This window comes from Mustela erminea, chromosome 7, assembly GCF_009829155.1.
Source record: "Mustela erminea isolate mMusErm1 chromosome 7, mMusErm1.Pri, whole genome shotgun sequence".
NCBI lineage: Eukaryota > Metazoa > Chordata > Mammalia > Carnivora > Mustelidae > Mustela > Mustela erminea.
Window position 1 is genome coordinate 65,546,812 of NC_045620.1, and position 16,724 is coordinate 65,563,535.

Here is a 16,724-nt window from a genome sequence, read left to right on the forward strand (position 1 = left end):
GATTTCTGGCTTGGTTGGTCTCAGAGGAGAAGCCACAGATGGAGTCCTTTATGGCCCCAGATCCTCTGTTTCCTGGACTCAAGAACAGCAGCCCTCGAGGGAGCATCCCACAGTCTCCTTGACTGCATCAGACTTAGCCCAGAGCCTCTCCATTATGGGGGTAGTCAAAGTGGGCCTCAGAGTGTCCCAGGAGGCCAGCAAGGTCACCAGCCTGTGCCAGATCCAAAAAGAGATGCAGAACCCTTCAGCCAGGCAGGGGTCTCTTAAGATTGCCAACCTTTCCTTGATTGATTTAGAAATCCTAAAAAATATGCTAACTTAGCTAAAAATCTCATGGAAACTAGGCTCCTCCTCAGAGTTGTAGTCAAACCAGCTTCCCCAAAATTTCCCTTTATGGTTCTGTGTGGCTCTACCAACAGGAAAACTTCCAGGGTGAGGCTATGACTCTGAGGCCACATGGAGCAGACAGTGCATTTTTACACTAAGCAGCACCCAGTTAGCATGAGGCAGCCCATCTCCTGAAGGCCTGGCCTGCCTTCTTCTTGTTGCTACTTTTCAGCACATTCTCTCATCTTCCCCTCCTGATCTCCCTAGGTCCATAGTCAGGCCAAACTGATTCCTTCCCATATCTATTGACCCCTCTCAAAACGCCCTGCCCTATCAACTTTGTGTGGCTAAAATCTTCCCATCATTCATGGCCCAGTTGGAATTACATCTCCATAAACCTTTCCCATCGCTCCAGTCCCACCTCTTCACTCCTTACATCCTGTCCCGAGGTTTGCCCTTATTTTTGTCTCCATAACTGCATAGAATTCTCTGAGGTCAGAAATCATCTCATGGACCTCATTTCCCAGCACTTAGCTCAGAGCTGGGTGCTCAAGGGATTCCGTCTGCTCTCCGCAGGCCACTTACTCAGCTCCGTGCTGGATAGCTGACAGTTCATGAACCCCGCAACACTGGCTTTTCTCGCATTCTTGCTTGAGTGGCCCTTCCTTTGGCAGAGGGAAGTCCTACCTGTTACACAGTAAAAATGCCAGAACTGCAAATTATATCATTAAAGAAGTTTTCATAAAGTGTGGACCTTTCATAGGGAGTAGACAGATAAGGACAGGGAGTTAGGGTTGTGAGACCTGGGGAAAACGAGATAGAAATGAAAAATAAGGGTAGGTTTGGGAAGAAAAATTCCAAATTGATGAAAGTTTTAAGCAACAGCAACAAAATGGAATTATAATTATATATATTTTTTAAAATTACAATTATATATATAATTTTTACAATTATATATAATTCTATATTATATTTACATATAATTTACATATATTTAACATATAATTTTCATTTACATATAATATACAATTTTATAGATATATATAAAATCTTGAAAAAGGTATAGACTTTGTAAGCATGATACAAAATCCAGGAGACACAAATAAAAATACCAGTGTATTTGGCTGCATTGAACTAAACATTTTGACTTGTAAAAAATTTATAAAGTTGAAAGACAAATGAAAAACTGCAAAAATATTAAAAACAAATAAATAAAAGGGGAAGCTGGATGGCTCAGTCATTAAGCATCTGCCTTTGGCTCAGGTCATGATCCCAGGGTCCTGGATTTGAGCCCCGCATCCGGCTCCCTGCTCTGTGGGAAGTCTGCTTCTCCCTCTCCCACTCCCCCTGCTTGTGTTCCCTCTCTCATTGTGTCTCTCTCTGTCAAATAAATAAAATCTTTTTAAAATAAATAAATAAGTAATAAAAAATAGACTGCAAAAATATTTGTAGCACATGTGACAAAGAGTAGATTTCCTTAATATACAGAGAGCTCCACAAATCAATAAGAAAAAGACCAACAATGTTAATGGACAGGGGAACTGAATACATTTCACAGGGAAGGAAGTTGAGGTATCTTTTGTGAAAAGCATATGAAGTGATGATCAACCTCACTTATAACAAAATAATCACAACATAAAAATGATAAGATACTGTTTTTCACCTATCATTTTGATAAAAGTCAAAAAGTTTAATAGTACACTGTGTTGGTCAGGTTGTGGGAGACTGGAATTCTTTGGCATGCTGTTGGTGAAAATGTATTATCTCTTTGGAGAGCATCTTGTTAAAAACAATCATAATTGTTTGCAAATACCTTGATCTGTCTATTCAGCTTCTAGGAATTTCTCCCCTGAGTACTCATTTATATGCACAAAACTGATGTATATATACATTCTTTATTGTTTTTAGCTAAATATCTTAAATAATCTGAATTCTTTCAAAAGGGGATTGGTACCTCCGTGGCATGGAACAGTCTACAGTCTTTGAAAGAGAGGCAGATCTCTGTTTTTAATGGCATGATGTCAAAAACGTGTAAGTGAGAAAAAGTAATGCCTAGAACTTAGTATATAGTAAACTACTCTTTGGGTAAAAATAAGCAAGTGGGTAGCTATAGATAGATGCTTGTAAATGAACAGAATGTGTCTGGAAGGCCATACTGAGAAGTAGTCATAGTAGTGGCCTCCGGGAACAGAAGGTGAACAGAGGGCAGTGGATGGAAGAGAACTCCATTCTCACAGCATGCCCTTTTGTACGGACTTATTTTTATACCATGTGCACATGTTACCTATTTTTTAAAGCTTATTTAAAAAAAAAATAACTAGGTGCAGGTATGAAATTGGGCCAAACATGAGGTATGTGTATAAACCAGGAGTTACGGTAGGGTAGGAGTTGAAGCAAGCAAGTGACTAGAGAGGAAGCAAGTCAGCAGGACAGAAATGAGGCGGGTCAGCAAGAGAGAGACCTGGACACATGGCAATTTTGTGTTTTCTTTTAAGTCAAAAGTATCTGATTTCCGTTTTTTTTTTTTAAGATTTTATTTATTTATTTGACAGAGAGAGATCACAAGTAGGCAGAGAGGCAGGCAGAGAGAGAGGAGGAAGCAGGCTCCCTGCTGAGCAGAGAGCCCGATGCGGGACTCGATCCTAGACCCTGAGATCATGACCTGAGCCGAAGGCAGCGGCTCAACCCACTGAGCCACCCAGGCGCCCCTGATTTCCTTTTCATACGAGAGCATATGCCGGGCCTCAATATGGCCAGTTCAGGATAGAATAGGAATAAATTTAAGGGAATGGTAATAAGACTGTTCAAATGCAGGGAATGAGGAGGATGGGCTTAGGGGTCAAGTAAATGGAATGTCACCAGCCAGAACATTTGTGCCATTCCCTCATCTTAGGCAGGAAGCAGAGAAGGCAGGGAGCTAACACCTGATGGGGCGTCTGCCGTGGCCCATAAGCGAGGCGCGCATTCCACTTGTGCCACATCGGAAGTCACCGTGACTCACCATGCCATGATTAGGGTTTCCATTGTCCCAATCAGGAATAGGACTCAGGTCACAGAAATAAGCGGCAAAGCCAAGATTCAAATCCAAAATGTCCCTTCTCTTTTTACTGCTTGTCCTCTTTTACTACGTGCACATCAGGGAGGGTGGGGCCCTTTTCACAGTCAGTCCGTGTGACCCGAGGCTCAAAGCCAGGGGGACCTTCAGCACTGTTTTCCAAAGAAAGTCTTCATTCTTCCTTTTTTATCCAGAACCCTAAATACAAGCCCACTTACTTTTTCCAGCATGTGGTTCAAAGAGTAAAGTGAACTCCATTTATTGAAAAAAGAAAAACTTGCACTTATTGGGAAAGGAATGCCTGTCTCCAGGCTTGTTAGCACTCCCGTGTGTTTGGTTTTTCAACCGGTTCTTTTCAGTCTGTAGGTATGGTTTGTCCTACGCCAGTGCAATTCTCCTCTAGAATGCTCAGTGAGTGACACTCGTAACCCAAGATCACCTCCACCCCGCCAGATCTGTCCACTAAAGAGGAAAAATAATAGAACCTTAACTCCCCCCACCAATCTCCTCGTTTTCAAATAACGGGGATAGGATACCGGGTTTTGTTTGTTTTCAGTTTGTTTTATTTGGAACCAGAGCATAGAGTTTTATCTGTTTTTGTGCATGTGTATCCCCAACCTCCACCTTGTGCTCTAGGATTTCATTTCCTCATTTGACTTACTGACGTGTTTCTACTATTGGCGATTATCTGTCTTTTTTAGCATTGGCCATAACTCCCTAAGCCTCATGAGACACCTTTTTCTCATCTGTGACCCAGACCTCAGGGAGAGAAAAATACCAGCTTATCTCCTGTTCTTTACCTTTCTAGGCAAAATCCGTGTTTGGTGACCAGAGCTGTATATATTGACATTCTCTTCCTGTTGCCTCGCTGCCTTGACAAGCCCACGAAAGGCACCCAGCCAGGTATGATTCATAGTTATATCATATTTTGGAATGATTATGGATCTCTGAACTATAGGTGGGGCTTTGAGTGGGTCTGCCACCCACTCCCCCAAGCTTCTACTTTTGTAAAACTAACCACACATCAGAATTCAGCATGGTGTCATACAGTTCCTTCATGCACGCTTTTCAAGGAAACTTATCCTTGTTAAGTTGGAAGTTTGCCATTTATTTTCTGTTTCGTCGTTCAGGAGGGAGTTTGGACTCTGAGTACTCAAATACCCTCTGTGTTTCAGAGACCTTGGCTTTTTTCCTCTTCCATTCATTTTCTTTAAAATTCAAAGAAAGCAGAGAGTCCATTCTGCTCCATTCCGCAGAGCCAACTGAACTGGGCTCATTTGATCCTGGAGTCTGGATACCAGAGACTCAGTCCCAAATCCGCCCTCACTGCCTTAAGCTCTGTCTTGAGATTCGTTCCTTGGTCATACACATTTCCGGTATGGGCCGCCAGATCCATGTATAATTGTTCTATTTTAATGATGATTCACAGAGTATTTTTATTATTAACATATAATGTATTATTTGTTTCAGGGGTACAGGTCTGTGATTCATCAGTCTTAAACAATTCACAGCACTCACCATAGCACATGCCCTCCCCAATGTCCATCACCCAGCCACCTAATCCCTACCCCCCCAACCTCCAGCAACCCTCAGTTTGTTTCCTGAGATTAAGAGTCTCTTATGGTTTGTCTCTCTCCTGATCCCATCTTGTTTCATTTTTTCCCTCCTTTCCCCCTACAAACCCCCGCCCTGCCTCTCAAATTCCTCATATCAGAAAGATCATATGATAATTGTCCTTCTCTGATTGACTTATTTCCTTAGCATAATACCCTCTAGTTCCATCCACATCACTGCAAATGGCAAGATTTCAGTTTTTGATGGCTGCGTAGTATTCCATTTTGTGTATACACACACACACACACACACACACACACACATATACACACCACATCTTTATCCATTCATCTGTTGATGGACATTTAGGTTCTTTCCATAGTTTGACTATTGTGGACATTGCTGCTATAAACATTCGGGTGCATGTGGCCCCTTCGGATCACTGTATTTGTATCTTTAGGGTAAATACCCAGTAGTACAATTGCTGGGTCATACAGTAGCTCTATTTTCAACTTTTTGAGGAACCTCCATACTGTTTTCCAGAATGGCTGCACCAGCTTGCATTCCCACCAACAGTGTAGGAGGGTTCCACTTTTTCCCCATCCTCGCCAACATCTGTCATTTCCTGACTTGTTAATTTTAGCCGTTCTGAATGGTATGCGGTAGTATCTCACTTTGGTCTTGATTTGTATTTCCCTGATGCCAAGTGATGTGGAGCACTTTTTCATGTGACTGGCGACCATCTGGATGTCTTCTTTGCAGAAATGTCTGTTATGTCTTCTGCCCATTTCTTGATTGGATTATTTGTTCTTTGGGTGTTGAGTTTGATAAGTTCTTTATAGATTTTAGATACTAACCCTCTATCTGATACATCATTTGCAAATATCTTCTCCCATTCTGTCAGTTGTCTTTGGTTTTATTGACTGTTTCTCTTGCTGTGCAAAAGCTTTTGATCTTGATGAAGTCCCAATAGTTCATTTTTGCCCTTGCTTCCCTTGCCTTTGGTGACATTTCTAGGAAGAGGTTGCTGCAACTGAGGTTGAAGAAGTTGCTGCCTGTGTTCTCCTCAAGGATTTTGATGAATTCCTATCTCATATTTAGGTCTTTCAGCCATTTTGAGTCTATTTTTGTGTGTGGTGTAAGGAAATGGTCCAGTTTCATTCTTCTGCATGTGGCTATCCAATTTTCCCGACACCATTTATTGAAGAAGACTGTCTTTTTTCCATTGGATATTCTTTCCTGCTTGTCAAATATTAGTTGACCATAGAGCTGAGGGTCCATTTCTGGGCTCTCTGTACTATTCCATTGACCTATGTGTCTGTTTTGGGACCAGTACTATACGGTCTTGATGATGACAGCTTTGTGATAGAGCTTGAAGTCTGGAATTGTGATGCTGCCAACTTTGGTTTTCTTTTTCAACACTCCTCTGGCTATTCAGGGTGTTTTCTGGTTCCATATAAATTTTAGGATTATTCCTTCCATTTCTTTGAAAAAAATTGATGGTATTTTGATGGGGATTGCACTGAATGTGTAGATTGCTTTAGGTAGCATAGACATTTTCACAATATTTGTTCTTCCAGTCCATGAGCATGGAACGTTTTTCCATTTCTTTGTGTCTTCCTCGTTTCTTTCATGAGTACTTCATAGTTTTCTGAGTACAGATTCTTTGCCTCTTTGGTTAGGTTTATTCCTAGGTATTTTATGGTTTTGGGTGCAACTATAAATGGGATCAACTCCTTAATTTCTCTTTCTTCCTTCTTGCTGTTGGTGTATAGAAATGCAACTGATTTCACAGAGTGATTTTCTTCAAATGGAAAAGGGCAACTTCAAATTAAAAAAAAAATTTTTTTTTAATGTGTTTATATAAGAGGCTGCAGGAAGTGCTATACATGAGCTCCAGGCCACAGACTGAAACTGATTTTCAGCAACACAAACTGGAATGCAGGGTAATGAGACTGCAACTGGTTAAAATCAGGCTCTTCTAATTGATTAGGCCTGTCGAAAGGAGGCTACAATTACAAAGTCACATTCTGAGTACAAGCAGGCCAGGCCTTTCCCCTGTTACATTTAGTCTGTCAATGATTTGTTGTCTTCAGTAAATATATTCAGGCTGTCAGAGTCCAGCTCTGTCCATATGGAACCCTGTTCCCAAATTCAAACCAATTTAAAGTGCTTTGAGGGGGAGGTGCGAAACCACCTCACCCGGATCGATGACTATTAGCCCACAGAGCCCCTGTGGCCACGCAGAGGTAAGAAGAACACACCTAGACTTTCATCAGCTCCCCAGCCCTGCAGAGGGCGGCCATTGTATCCATTTGGTAGAATAAGTTCATATAGTTTTGTAGCTGTCAAACGGTCCTAGTTTATGCCTCATCCCAGCCTAATTACTAATAGTGTCCCCCTTTACCCTTGGAAGTGTCCAGGTTTACTCCCCCATTATAGATCACCCCCACTGTTAGGGACCTCAGGGTTGCGCCTCTGTATTTTACACTTGAACTAACTGGGGTGTGGAGATTATAAATCAGGTGTTACTGGGGCTCCTGGGTGGCTCAGTGGGTTAAAGCCTCTGCCTTCGGCTCAGGTCATGATTCCAGGGTCCTGGGATCGAGCCCCACATCGGGCTCTCTGCTCAGCAGGGAGCCTGCTTCCTCATCTCTCTCTGCCTGCCTCTCTGCTGACTTGTGCTGTCAAATAAATAAATAAAATCTTTAAAAAAAAATTTTTTTTAAATCAGGTTTACCAAGGAGGTTAGTTCAGGTTTCCTCTATTTTTGTATTTCAATTCCAAATTCTCTATAGCTTGACAGTACTTCTCTACTTAGTAGCTAAAGGACTTTGGCCTGGAAAGAGTTGCTCACGACTCATGAGTCCCGGCTTTGGGATCATCTCGGAGTTGTGTGGTTGACCGTAATCATCAATTTATTTGAACCAAGTTTTCCTTAACGTACTAGTACCTTTATTCCTTGTCCAGAGGGGTTAACCCTTGAGTGTTGTGGGCAAAAGGCATGTTTGGTGGATTCTCTGTTCTCCAGCCACCTGCCCTTTACTGATGCTTGGGCTCCTCCATGAAGACATTGGCCTTTTTGAACCATCCTTTCTTCCAAAGTCTTGCATTACAGAAGACTTTGTACCCCAGTTAAAAGTGGATACAGCTGTCATTTATTTTGCTCAGCTGTGTTGTACTTGCATCAATGCATCATTCCTCTTACAGAGTCTTTTTTTTTTTTAAAGATTTTATTTATATATTTGACAGAGAGAGAGAGAGAGATCACAAGTAGGCAGAGAGGCAGGCAGAGAGAGAGAGGGAAGCAGGCTGCCCGCCAAACAGAGAGCCCGATGTGGGGCTCGATCCCAGGACCCTGAGATCATGACCTGAGCTGAAGGCAGAGGCTTAACCCACTGAGCCACCCAGGTGCCCCTCTTACAGAGTCTTTACTCTGCTGAGGAGGATGCGACAGAGTGGGTGCTCTTGCCTTTATTCTAGTATGACAGCCATCACTTGAAATACTTTATCCCACCCTGCCCAGTGTGGCAGTCACTAGCCACATGTGGCTCCCAGGCTCTTGGGATGTGGCCGATCCAAATGGGAATGTTTTGGAAGGATAAAATACACACCCAATTTCAAAGAGTTAGTATGAAAACAATTTCTCACTCACTTTTTATGTTGATTACATGTTGGAATGATTATTTTTGATATATCACATTAAATGAAATATATTATTAAAACGAACTTCACCTATTTCTTTGTATTTTTAAAAAATGTGGCTGCTGGAAAATAAAAAATTATATATGTGGCTCATATTCTCTTCCTATCAGACAAGTAAGGATGTTATCCCGTCCTTCAGGATTTGCCCATATAAACCACATATATGTGTGTCTATCTGTATGAATGTTATACAATCATATAATACATCCACACAAACAATGGTAACAAAATGTCCATCTCCATTATTAGCTCACAAAACTCAGAGTAGGGAGTGTATCATTCAGGCTCGAAGCCATAACCCTCAGTTTGAATCCCAGATCTGCCATTTAGCTCTGTGACCTCAGGCAATTCATTGAACCTTTCAGAGACAGTTTTTCTCAATTGTAATTGGGGGTGATGACAGGATCTGTATCTTAGAGTGGTTGTTGACGAATTTGTGTAAATTCCTACATAAGGGACATGCTTTGCATCGCACAGAGTAAGTGCTCAGTAAATGTTAGGTACTATTAATATTATTATTATCCTCATTATCATTAGCTAGAAACCAGGCATCTAATCCAGTCCCCTGCAGCCCCTCACATTCACAATTCTCTTCAAACATCTTCAAGAAAGAAGAAATGTCTGCTTTCCTAGGAAAATACTGAAAGATGGCATAGCTGTCATGGAATGTCAGGAAATCCATTTGATTAAGGATTCTCCTGCCTCTCTGACTGATTCCAAAAAAGGATCATTTTTGTTGTTCGTATATTTTTTCATTCATCAGAAATGACATGCTAACATCAGACACATTGAGCACCTATAGCTGGAGACACACATACATGGGTTTTGGGCTTATAAGTAGGGGAGTAAGGGATTACAGGTGCCGTAAAGGAAATGTTTATGGGATACATTGAAGGTCATTTCTACTTGGGAAGACAGGACGGCTTCATAGAGGAGAAGGTGGTTGAGCAGAGTTTTGAGGGTGAGTAGAGATTCAGCACATAGGCAAGGTGAAGGTGGGCATCATAGAGAGAGGGAGGAGCATGGCCAGAGGCACAGAGGCACAAGTCAGCACAGCCTTCAGAGAGCAAGGGCAGTGACCAGTGTTGGGTTCAAGACCAGGCAGGTGTGACAGTCACAGAAGCAGGAACTCAATCACGAAGGACCTCCTAGGCCAATTCAAGGAGCGTGTACTTGACCTCGTAGACAAAGCAGGTTATTAAAGGATATAAGACAGAGAGTCACACCATGTGGTTTTTAAGACAAGATGTCATTTCCTTCTATGCCCTCACCCTCGTAGAATTCTTAGAACCTTAGGAACTGAGTTCCCATGGTCGCCAAAAAAGAATGTAACAGAAAATCCATTTATGGAATGTCAGGGGGATTTGTCCAGACATTGTGATTGTCAGCCCTGGGGGTCTGGCAGGTGGGAGTGGGGAGTAGAGAACCAGACTGAAGATAAAGGCAGCAGAATGCTAAAAATAGCTGTCTTCGAATGGTGCCATCATGGGGGTGTCCTCCTCTTACTTCCATTTTACAGGTCTTAAACACCATAATTCTGTTTTATTCATATGGGAGTACGTATGTATATTTCAACAGTAAATGGATCTAACTATGAATCTCGAAGGTGATTCATTATTCTAAAAGAAGTAGTATCCATTTCAGGGAAACATTTTTGGTTGAAGGAGGATTGGTCCATCTCCTCTCAAACACTGTTCTGTTTGTGACCTTGGAAGGCTGTTTCCCCGTCTAAACTGTCTCAGAACCACGTTGAGGGGCTGGGGAAATAAATAAGGAGAAAAACAGTGGAGTGGAAAGGCAGGGAAGATGATTAGAAAAGCTTAAGATAATGATGTGTTTTGTGTGATTCAGACTTTTATCTTAGTGCTTCCTCATCCTTTGAGGTTTCCTGAGCCATTAACTAGGTTTTACAAATTCCAGATCTGGGGGTTTTGTTTTGAGTTCCAAAGTGATTTAAACCCGCAGGACTCTCTGTCCCCTGTATTTTTTTTCCTCTTCTGAATCCAGCTGTCATCGTTCGTATACATCAGTTTCCTGCTGGAAAGAAAATTATAGTCTCTGAGTGGAGTTGGGGGATGAGGAAGAGGAGACCTAACAGCACGAGCACTCTAGGGCTGCCTTGCAGGCCTGGGCAGGGACCTGGAGACACAGAGCTTTCCCTCTCATTGGAGGCCCGCCTACCCTTTGTCGCTCTCAGCTTGGACACGTTCCATCCGACTCCACAGCGTACAAGTGATCTCAAAAGGCTTTTTCCCTGCCCCTGAAATGTATATAGGGTGCCCAGCATACTCTCCTTCTCAAGAAACATGTTCAATACCCTCTTCCTTGTGGGGATCATAGTAATTATGACCGACAGTTAACTGAGCACTGTTAAAATAAGTCCATGGCAAGCATTGTGCCAAGCATTTTGCATGCATCAGTAAGGGAGGTTCTTGTGGTCCCGCATGTCAGATGGGAGGAAACCCAAGGCAAGGAGACAACTGACCAAGTGTCACATGCATAATAGGAGAGCAGAGGCTGAGCTCTCTGGGCACTTACCCCATGGCCCTACAGCACAATCAAGGCCAGAATCAGGAAAACCACTACCTCGGGGAGGGTGCCCTAGAACCCTCTTGGTTGTTCCAACTTCCCATTGCTCTTCCTCTCCTATAGAACCCCCAGCCCTCAGAGAAGGATCCCCTTCAGAGGAGCCTTCCAGACCACATGCTTTCATGGGGCACTTTCTTGCCTGCATTTCTGTCTCCTGTGCCAGCAGAGTGTGGAACAGCATGAGTGTGGACCTGGGACAGAAGCAGTTACTAGAAAGAGAGCGCCTGACTGCTCCCAGGCAGCCGCCTGCCCTTTCTCTCTTTGTAGGTGGACCCACGGCCATGGCACAAAATACTTCCCGGTACTAAGCTGCTGGCGGCTGCGTTTTGTGGTTTCTTCATTAGCTGGAATTTATAGTTCAGATCTCATCATTCTGCCAAGTGCAATAAACATTTTGTTTTACTAGAATGTAGCTATTATTGTTATTATTTTTCTTCTCAGTGCCTTAAATGTGAGTGACCAACTTGAGAGTGTGAAGTCAGAATCCCTAAACAGTTGGAATGCCAAGTCAATGTGCTCTGTAGATCAGTCTCAGATTAGAAGACAGGCTCTCATTTATTACACTCGTATTTATATAATGGAAGTTAGGTAATGGAAACACTCCCAAAGGCCAGCTCCGATGTTGATGATGGTTAAATGGTAAAACCTGGGACAAGTATCCAACAATGCCTTGTGTTTGTACTGCCTTGAACATGAATAATATATGTGTGACATGAATAAATATAAGGTCAATGATTTTTATGACATACTAACTTCCTTTACCTAAGTTCCTGGGAAATACAGCCAGTTACAGAGAATGAAAACATTGGCAACTTACAAACACCTGCTTTGATTATTTGGTCTAATTAGGTTAAATTTAATCAATCCCATCTGAACAAATTGAAAACAATTCTTATCTGTTCCCTTGGTCATGTACTTTTATCGGTGTTGGATGCAGATGTGTTTAATATGACACGGTAGATGCTGTTCTCTCAGCTCTGGGTGGGAGATAAAAGGGAATTGAGAACATATTTTTAGAGTCTTCTGGGGACTTTTTATTTCTGGGCCCGCAGCTATGAAATTTCAAGGAAAAAAAAACAGGCTTTGTTGTCAATAAATTAGTTGCTTTTCTCCAAAACACTGAGACTGTCATCTGAATGGTTGCTTTTGCCAAAAGTGTCTTTCCCAGGGAACAGTGAGCGCCCAAAATAAGCAGATGATTCTAGCTGCCTTTCGGAAGTTAGAATAATACAGGATGTGTTATTAGATTGCTAGGTTCGTGTGGTGTTTACAAGCCTGCTGCTGAGGACATAGGCCTACAGTTCTTAGAATTGTAGAAGTTAGAGACCATGTAATCAGTAGGTAGAATGGAAACGATAGCAATTAAGTGACTTGCCCAAGGTCACACAGCTGGTAAGTGAAGTAGTCAAGCTTCCTTGGCTCCTGGTCCATTGCTTATTTCCATGACCAAAATTAAGAGCCTCTAGCAATATAAGTTGGGCCAAGTGTCTGGATCTATAAAGGAACCATGTCATGAAACTGGCTTACCCACATTTCCACCCCAGGAGTAAAATACTATTCAGTATTTTATGATCCCAAAACTGGGATCTCAGAACATCTGTGATTTCGGTTTTTCTCTGTGTTTTGTCTTGCCCCACTCTAGCAGTCCTCAACACAGATAATCTGAAACTAGTTACCCGTGTCAATTAAATTAGTTAAGCAAGTTGTTTTTGAAAGCTTATTCTAGACATCTCAAATAAATGGAATCCTACAATGTGTGGCCTTCCATGTCTGGCTTCTTTCACTTAATGTTTTCAAGGTTCATCCTTGTATCATGAATCAATGCTCTGTTCTTTTTTATGGCAGAATAGTAGTCCATTGGATCAATATACCACCTTTTATTTATTCATCAGTTGATGGACATTTGCGTTGTTTCTACTTTTTGGCTGTTATGAATAATACCATCATAAGGGATCATGGACAAGTGTTTGTGGGGATGTAGGTTTTGAGTTCTCTTGGGTATTGACCTAGGAGTAGAATTGCTGGGCATATGCCAAACCTAGGTCGAACTTTTTGAGGAAGTGGCAGACTATTTCCAAATAGACTGCATCATTTGGCATTCCTACCAACAATGTATGAGGATTCCAATTTCTCCACATCCTAGACAGCATTTGTTAATTGCCCATCTTTATTTTTTATTGCCATCCTGTTGGGCATGAAGCAGTATTGCATTGTGCTTCTTGTGTTTCCCTTATGGCTAGTGATGTCAAACATCTGTTCTACTGCTAACTGGCCCTTTGTTTATATATCATCTTTAGGGAAATGTCTGTTCAGATCCTTTGCCCATTTTTAACTTGGGTTATATATTTTTTTCATTCATGAGTTATAAGAGTTCTTTAAATATTCTGGATATTAATACCTTATCAGATATATAATATACAACTATTTTCTCCCATTCTGTGGGTTGTCTTCTCACCTTCTTGATAATGTCTTTTGATGTACAGGAGTTTTTAGTTTTGCTGACATCCAGTTTATCTTTCTCTTTTGTTGCTTATGCTTTTGACATCAAATCTAAGAAACCATTGCCTAATACAAGGTCACAAAGATTTGTACGCATGTTTTTTGTAGTTTTATCTCTTAACATTTAGGTTCCTGATCCAGTTGATTTTTTTTTTTTAAACTGAGACTATAAATAGGCCCTAATTTTTAAAGGATTATTTATTTATTTATTTGACAGAGAGAGAGAGAGAGAGATCACAAGTAGGCAGAGAGTCAGGCAGGGAGAGGGAGAAGCAGGCTCCCTGCTGAGCAGAGAGCCGGATGCGGGGCTCGATCCCAGGACCCTGAGATCTTGATCTTAGCTGAAGGCAGCAGCTTAACCCACTGAGCCACCCAGGTGCCCCTCTGATCCAGTTTTTAAAGATTTATTTATTTATTTATTTGAGAGGGAGAAGGTGTGGTGGGGAGGGGCAGAGGAAGAGAGAGAGTCTCAAGCAGACTCCGTGCTGAGCACAGAGCCTGACACAGGGCTTGATCTCACAACCTGAGCCAAAATCTAGTGTCGGACACTCAACTGACTGTGGCACCCCAATTTCTGATCCATTTTGAGTGAATTTTTGTATTTGGTGTGAGGTACAGATCCAACCTCATCCTTTTGCATGTGCCTAATGCATTTGTCCCAGCATTATTTGTTGAAAATAATTATGCTTTCCTCGTTGAACAGTCTTAGCATCCTGGTCGAATAATCAACTGACCATAAATATATGGATTTATTTGACCTCTATGACTGTCCTTATGCCAGAACCATACTATCTTGATTATCATAGCTTTCTAGTAGCTTTTGAAATTAGATCGTAAACCCTCCAACTCTGTTGTTCTATTTCAAGATGATTTCGGTTAGGTTGCTTATATTGTCATACAAATCTTAAGAACAGTTTGTCAACTACTGCAAAAAGGAAAGAAAAGCCAGCTAGGATCATGATAGGTATTGTATTAAATCTGTAGGTCAATTTGAGGAGCATTGTCATTATAACAATATTATGTTTTCAGGAATTCAGATGAGAATACAGGATGTCCTTCCATTTATTTAGATCTGTTTTCTAGTTTTCAGTGTAAACAGCATGAACATCTTTCGTTAAACAATTTATTCCTATTTTATTCTTTTTGATGCTGGTGTAAATGAAATTATTTTCTTAATTTGAATTTTGGGTGGTTTGTTGCTACTATATAGAAGTACAATTGATATTTGTATATTAATCTTCTATCCTGCAACCTTACTGAAGTCATTTATTAGGGGTTTTTTGTGGGCTCCTGGGGATTTTCTATATATGAGATCATGTCATGTGCAACATAGTTTGTACTTCTTCCTTTCCAATCTGGCTGCCTTTTATTTATTTTTCCAATTGCCTAATTACCCTGGCTAGAACCTCCTGTACAGTGTTAAATAAAAATGGCAAGAGCAGACATTCTTGTCTTTTTCTTGATCTTCTGGAGAGTAGTTTCCATCTTTCACCATCCAGTATATCGTCAGCTGTGTGGGTTTTTCATAGATACTCTTTATCAGGTTGGAGAAGTTTCCTTATTTCTAGTTTGTTGAGTGTTTTTACTGTGAAAGGGTGTTAGATTTTGTCGTCTTCTTTTTCTGTATCTATTATGATGATCATGTGGGGGGGTTGCCTTTATTCATATGATATGACCCATTACTTTTTATTGCTCTGTAGTATTCCATTATATGCATGGTTTGTTTTTATTAACTCATCAGTTGAAATACATTTGGGCTTTTCTACTTTTTAGAGGTTGTGACTGTGTGGCTCTGAGCATTCTTACTGAAGTGTTTGTGTGGTCATGTTTTTATTCCTCTTAAGTAAAGCCTAAAAAAGTGATCACTGGGTCATAGGATAAGGATTACAAGGAACTCCTAAACTTGTTTTCCAAAGGGGCTTACCACTTTGCATCCCCACCGGTGCTGTAATGAGAGGTCTAGTTGTGCTATATCCTCACCTAGACTTGGTGCTGTCCCTCTAGTAGCTATTCAAGTGAGTGTAACGGAATCTCATTGTGATTTTAATTTGCATTTCCCGAGTGACTAGTTATATTGAGCATCTTTTCAATTACCATATTTGCTATATGTATGTATTTTGGGTAAAGTGTTTATTCAGATCTCTTGCACATTTCCTTTTAAAATTGAGGTGTTGGGAGGCACCGGGGTGTTCAGTCAGTTAAACATCTGCCTTCGGCTCCGGTCATGATCCCAGGGTCCTGGGATTGAGCCCTGCATTGGTCTCCCTGGCCAGCAGGAAGCCTGCTTCTCCCTCTCCCTCTGTCCCTCCCCACCACTCATGTGCTCTCTCTGTCTCTCTTTCTCAAATAAATAAATAAAATCTTTTTTAAAAAGAGAAAGTGAGTTGTTTATCTTATTGTTGAGTCTTATTATTGAAAGTGCTTTATTCTGTGTATAGTCCTTTATTGTTATTATTTTTTTAATGTGAGGTGGGTTTTTTTTTAAGATTTTATTTTATTATTTATTTGACAGACAGAGATCACAAGTAGGCAGAGAGGCAGGCAGGGTGGGGAGGAAGCAGGCTCCCTGCTGAGCAGAGAGCCCAATGCCGGGCTGCATCCCAGGACCTTGGGATCATGACCCGAGCAGAAGGCAGAGGCTTTACCCACTGAGCCACCTGACACCCCTGGGTATAGTCCTTTATACAAAGAAATACTTTGCAGATATTTTCTACCTTTTGTTTATCTTTTCATTTTCTTAACAATGTCTTCTGAAGAGCAAACATTTTTAATTTTGAAGAAGTCCAATTTATCAATTTTTTCTTTATTTTATGCTTCTTGTGCTTTAGTAAAGAAGTTCTTCCCTATCCCAAGATCACAAAGATGTCTTCTTCTACAATTTTATAATTAAGGTTTTACATTTATATCTTTAACATTAGGCTAATTTTCATGTATCTCATAAGGTTGAAGTTCTCTTTTTCATTTCTTCCATACAAACAACCAATTATTCCAGCCC

General features: G+C 41.1%; 1 protein-coding gene across 7 annotated transcripts in view; it reads left to right on the forward strand.

Annotated features, from left to right (window-relative positions):
- Window positions 1-16,724, forward strand: part of THADA (THADA armadillo repeat containing) — a 329,048-nt gene that overhangs the window by 245,087 nt on the left and 67,237 nt on the right. For all 7 annotated transcript variants that reach the window (XR_004287706.1, XM_032351902.1, XM_032351903.1 and 4 more), the window contains one exon: window positions 4,191-4,285. Coding sequence is in view for 6 of the 7 variants with exons in the window: in XM_032351902.1 (XP_032207793.1) it covers window positions 4,191-4,285 (95 nt within the window). In the remaining variant the exon portion in view is untranslated. The remainder of the gene's footprint in view (window positions 1-4,190; window positions 4,286-16,724) is intronic.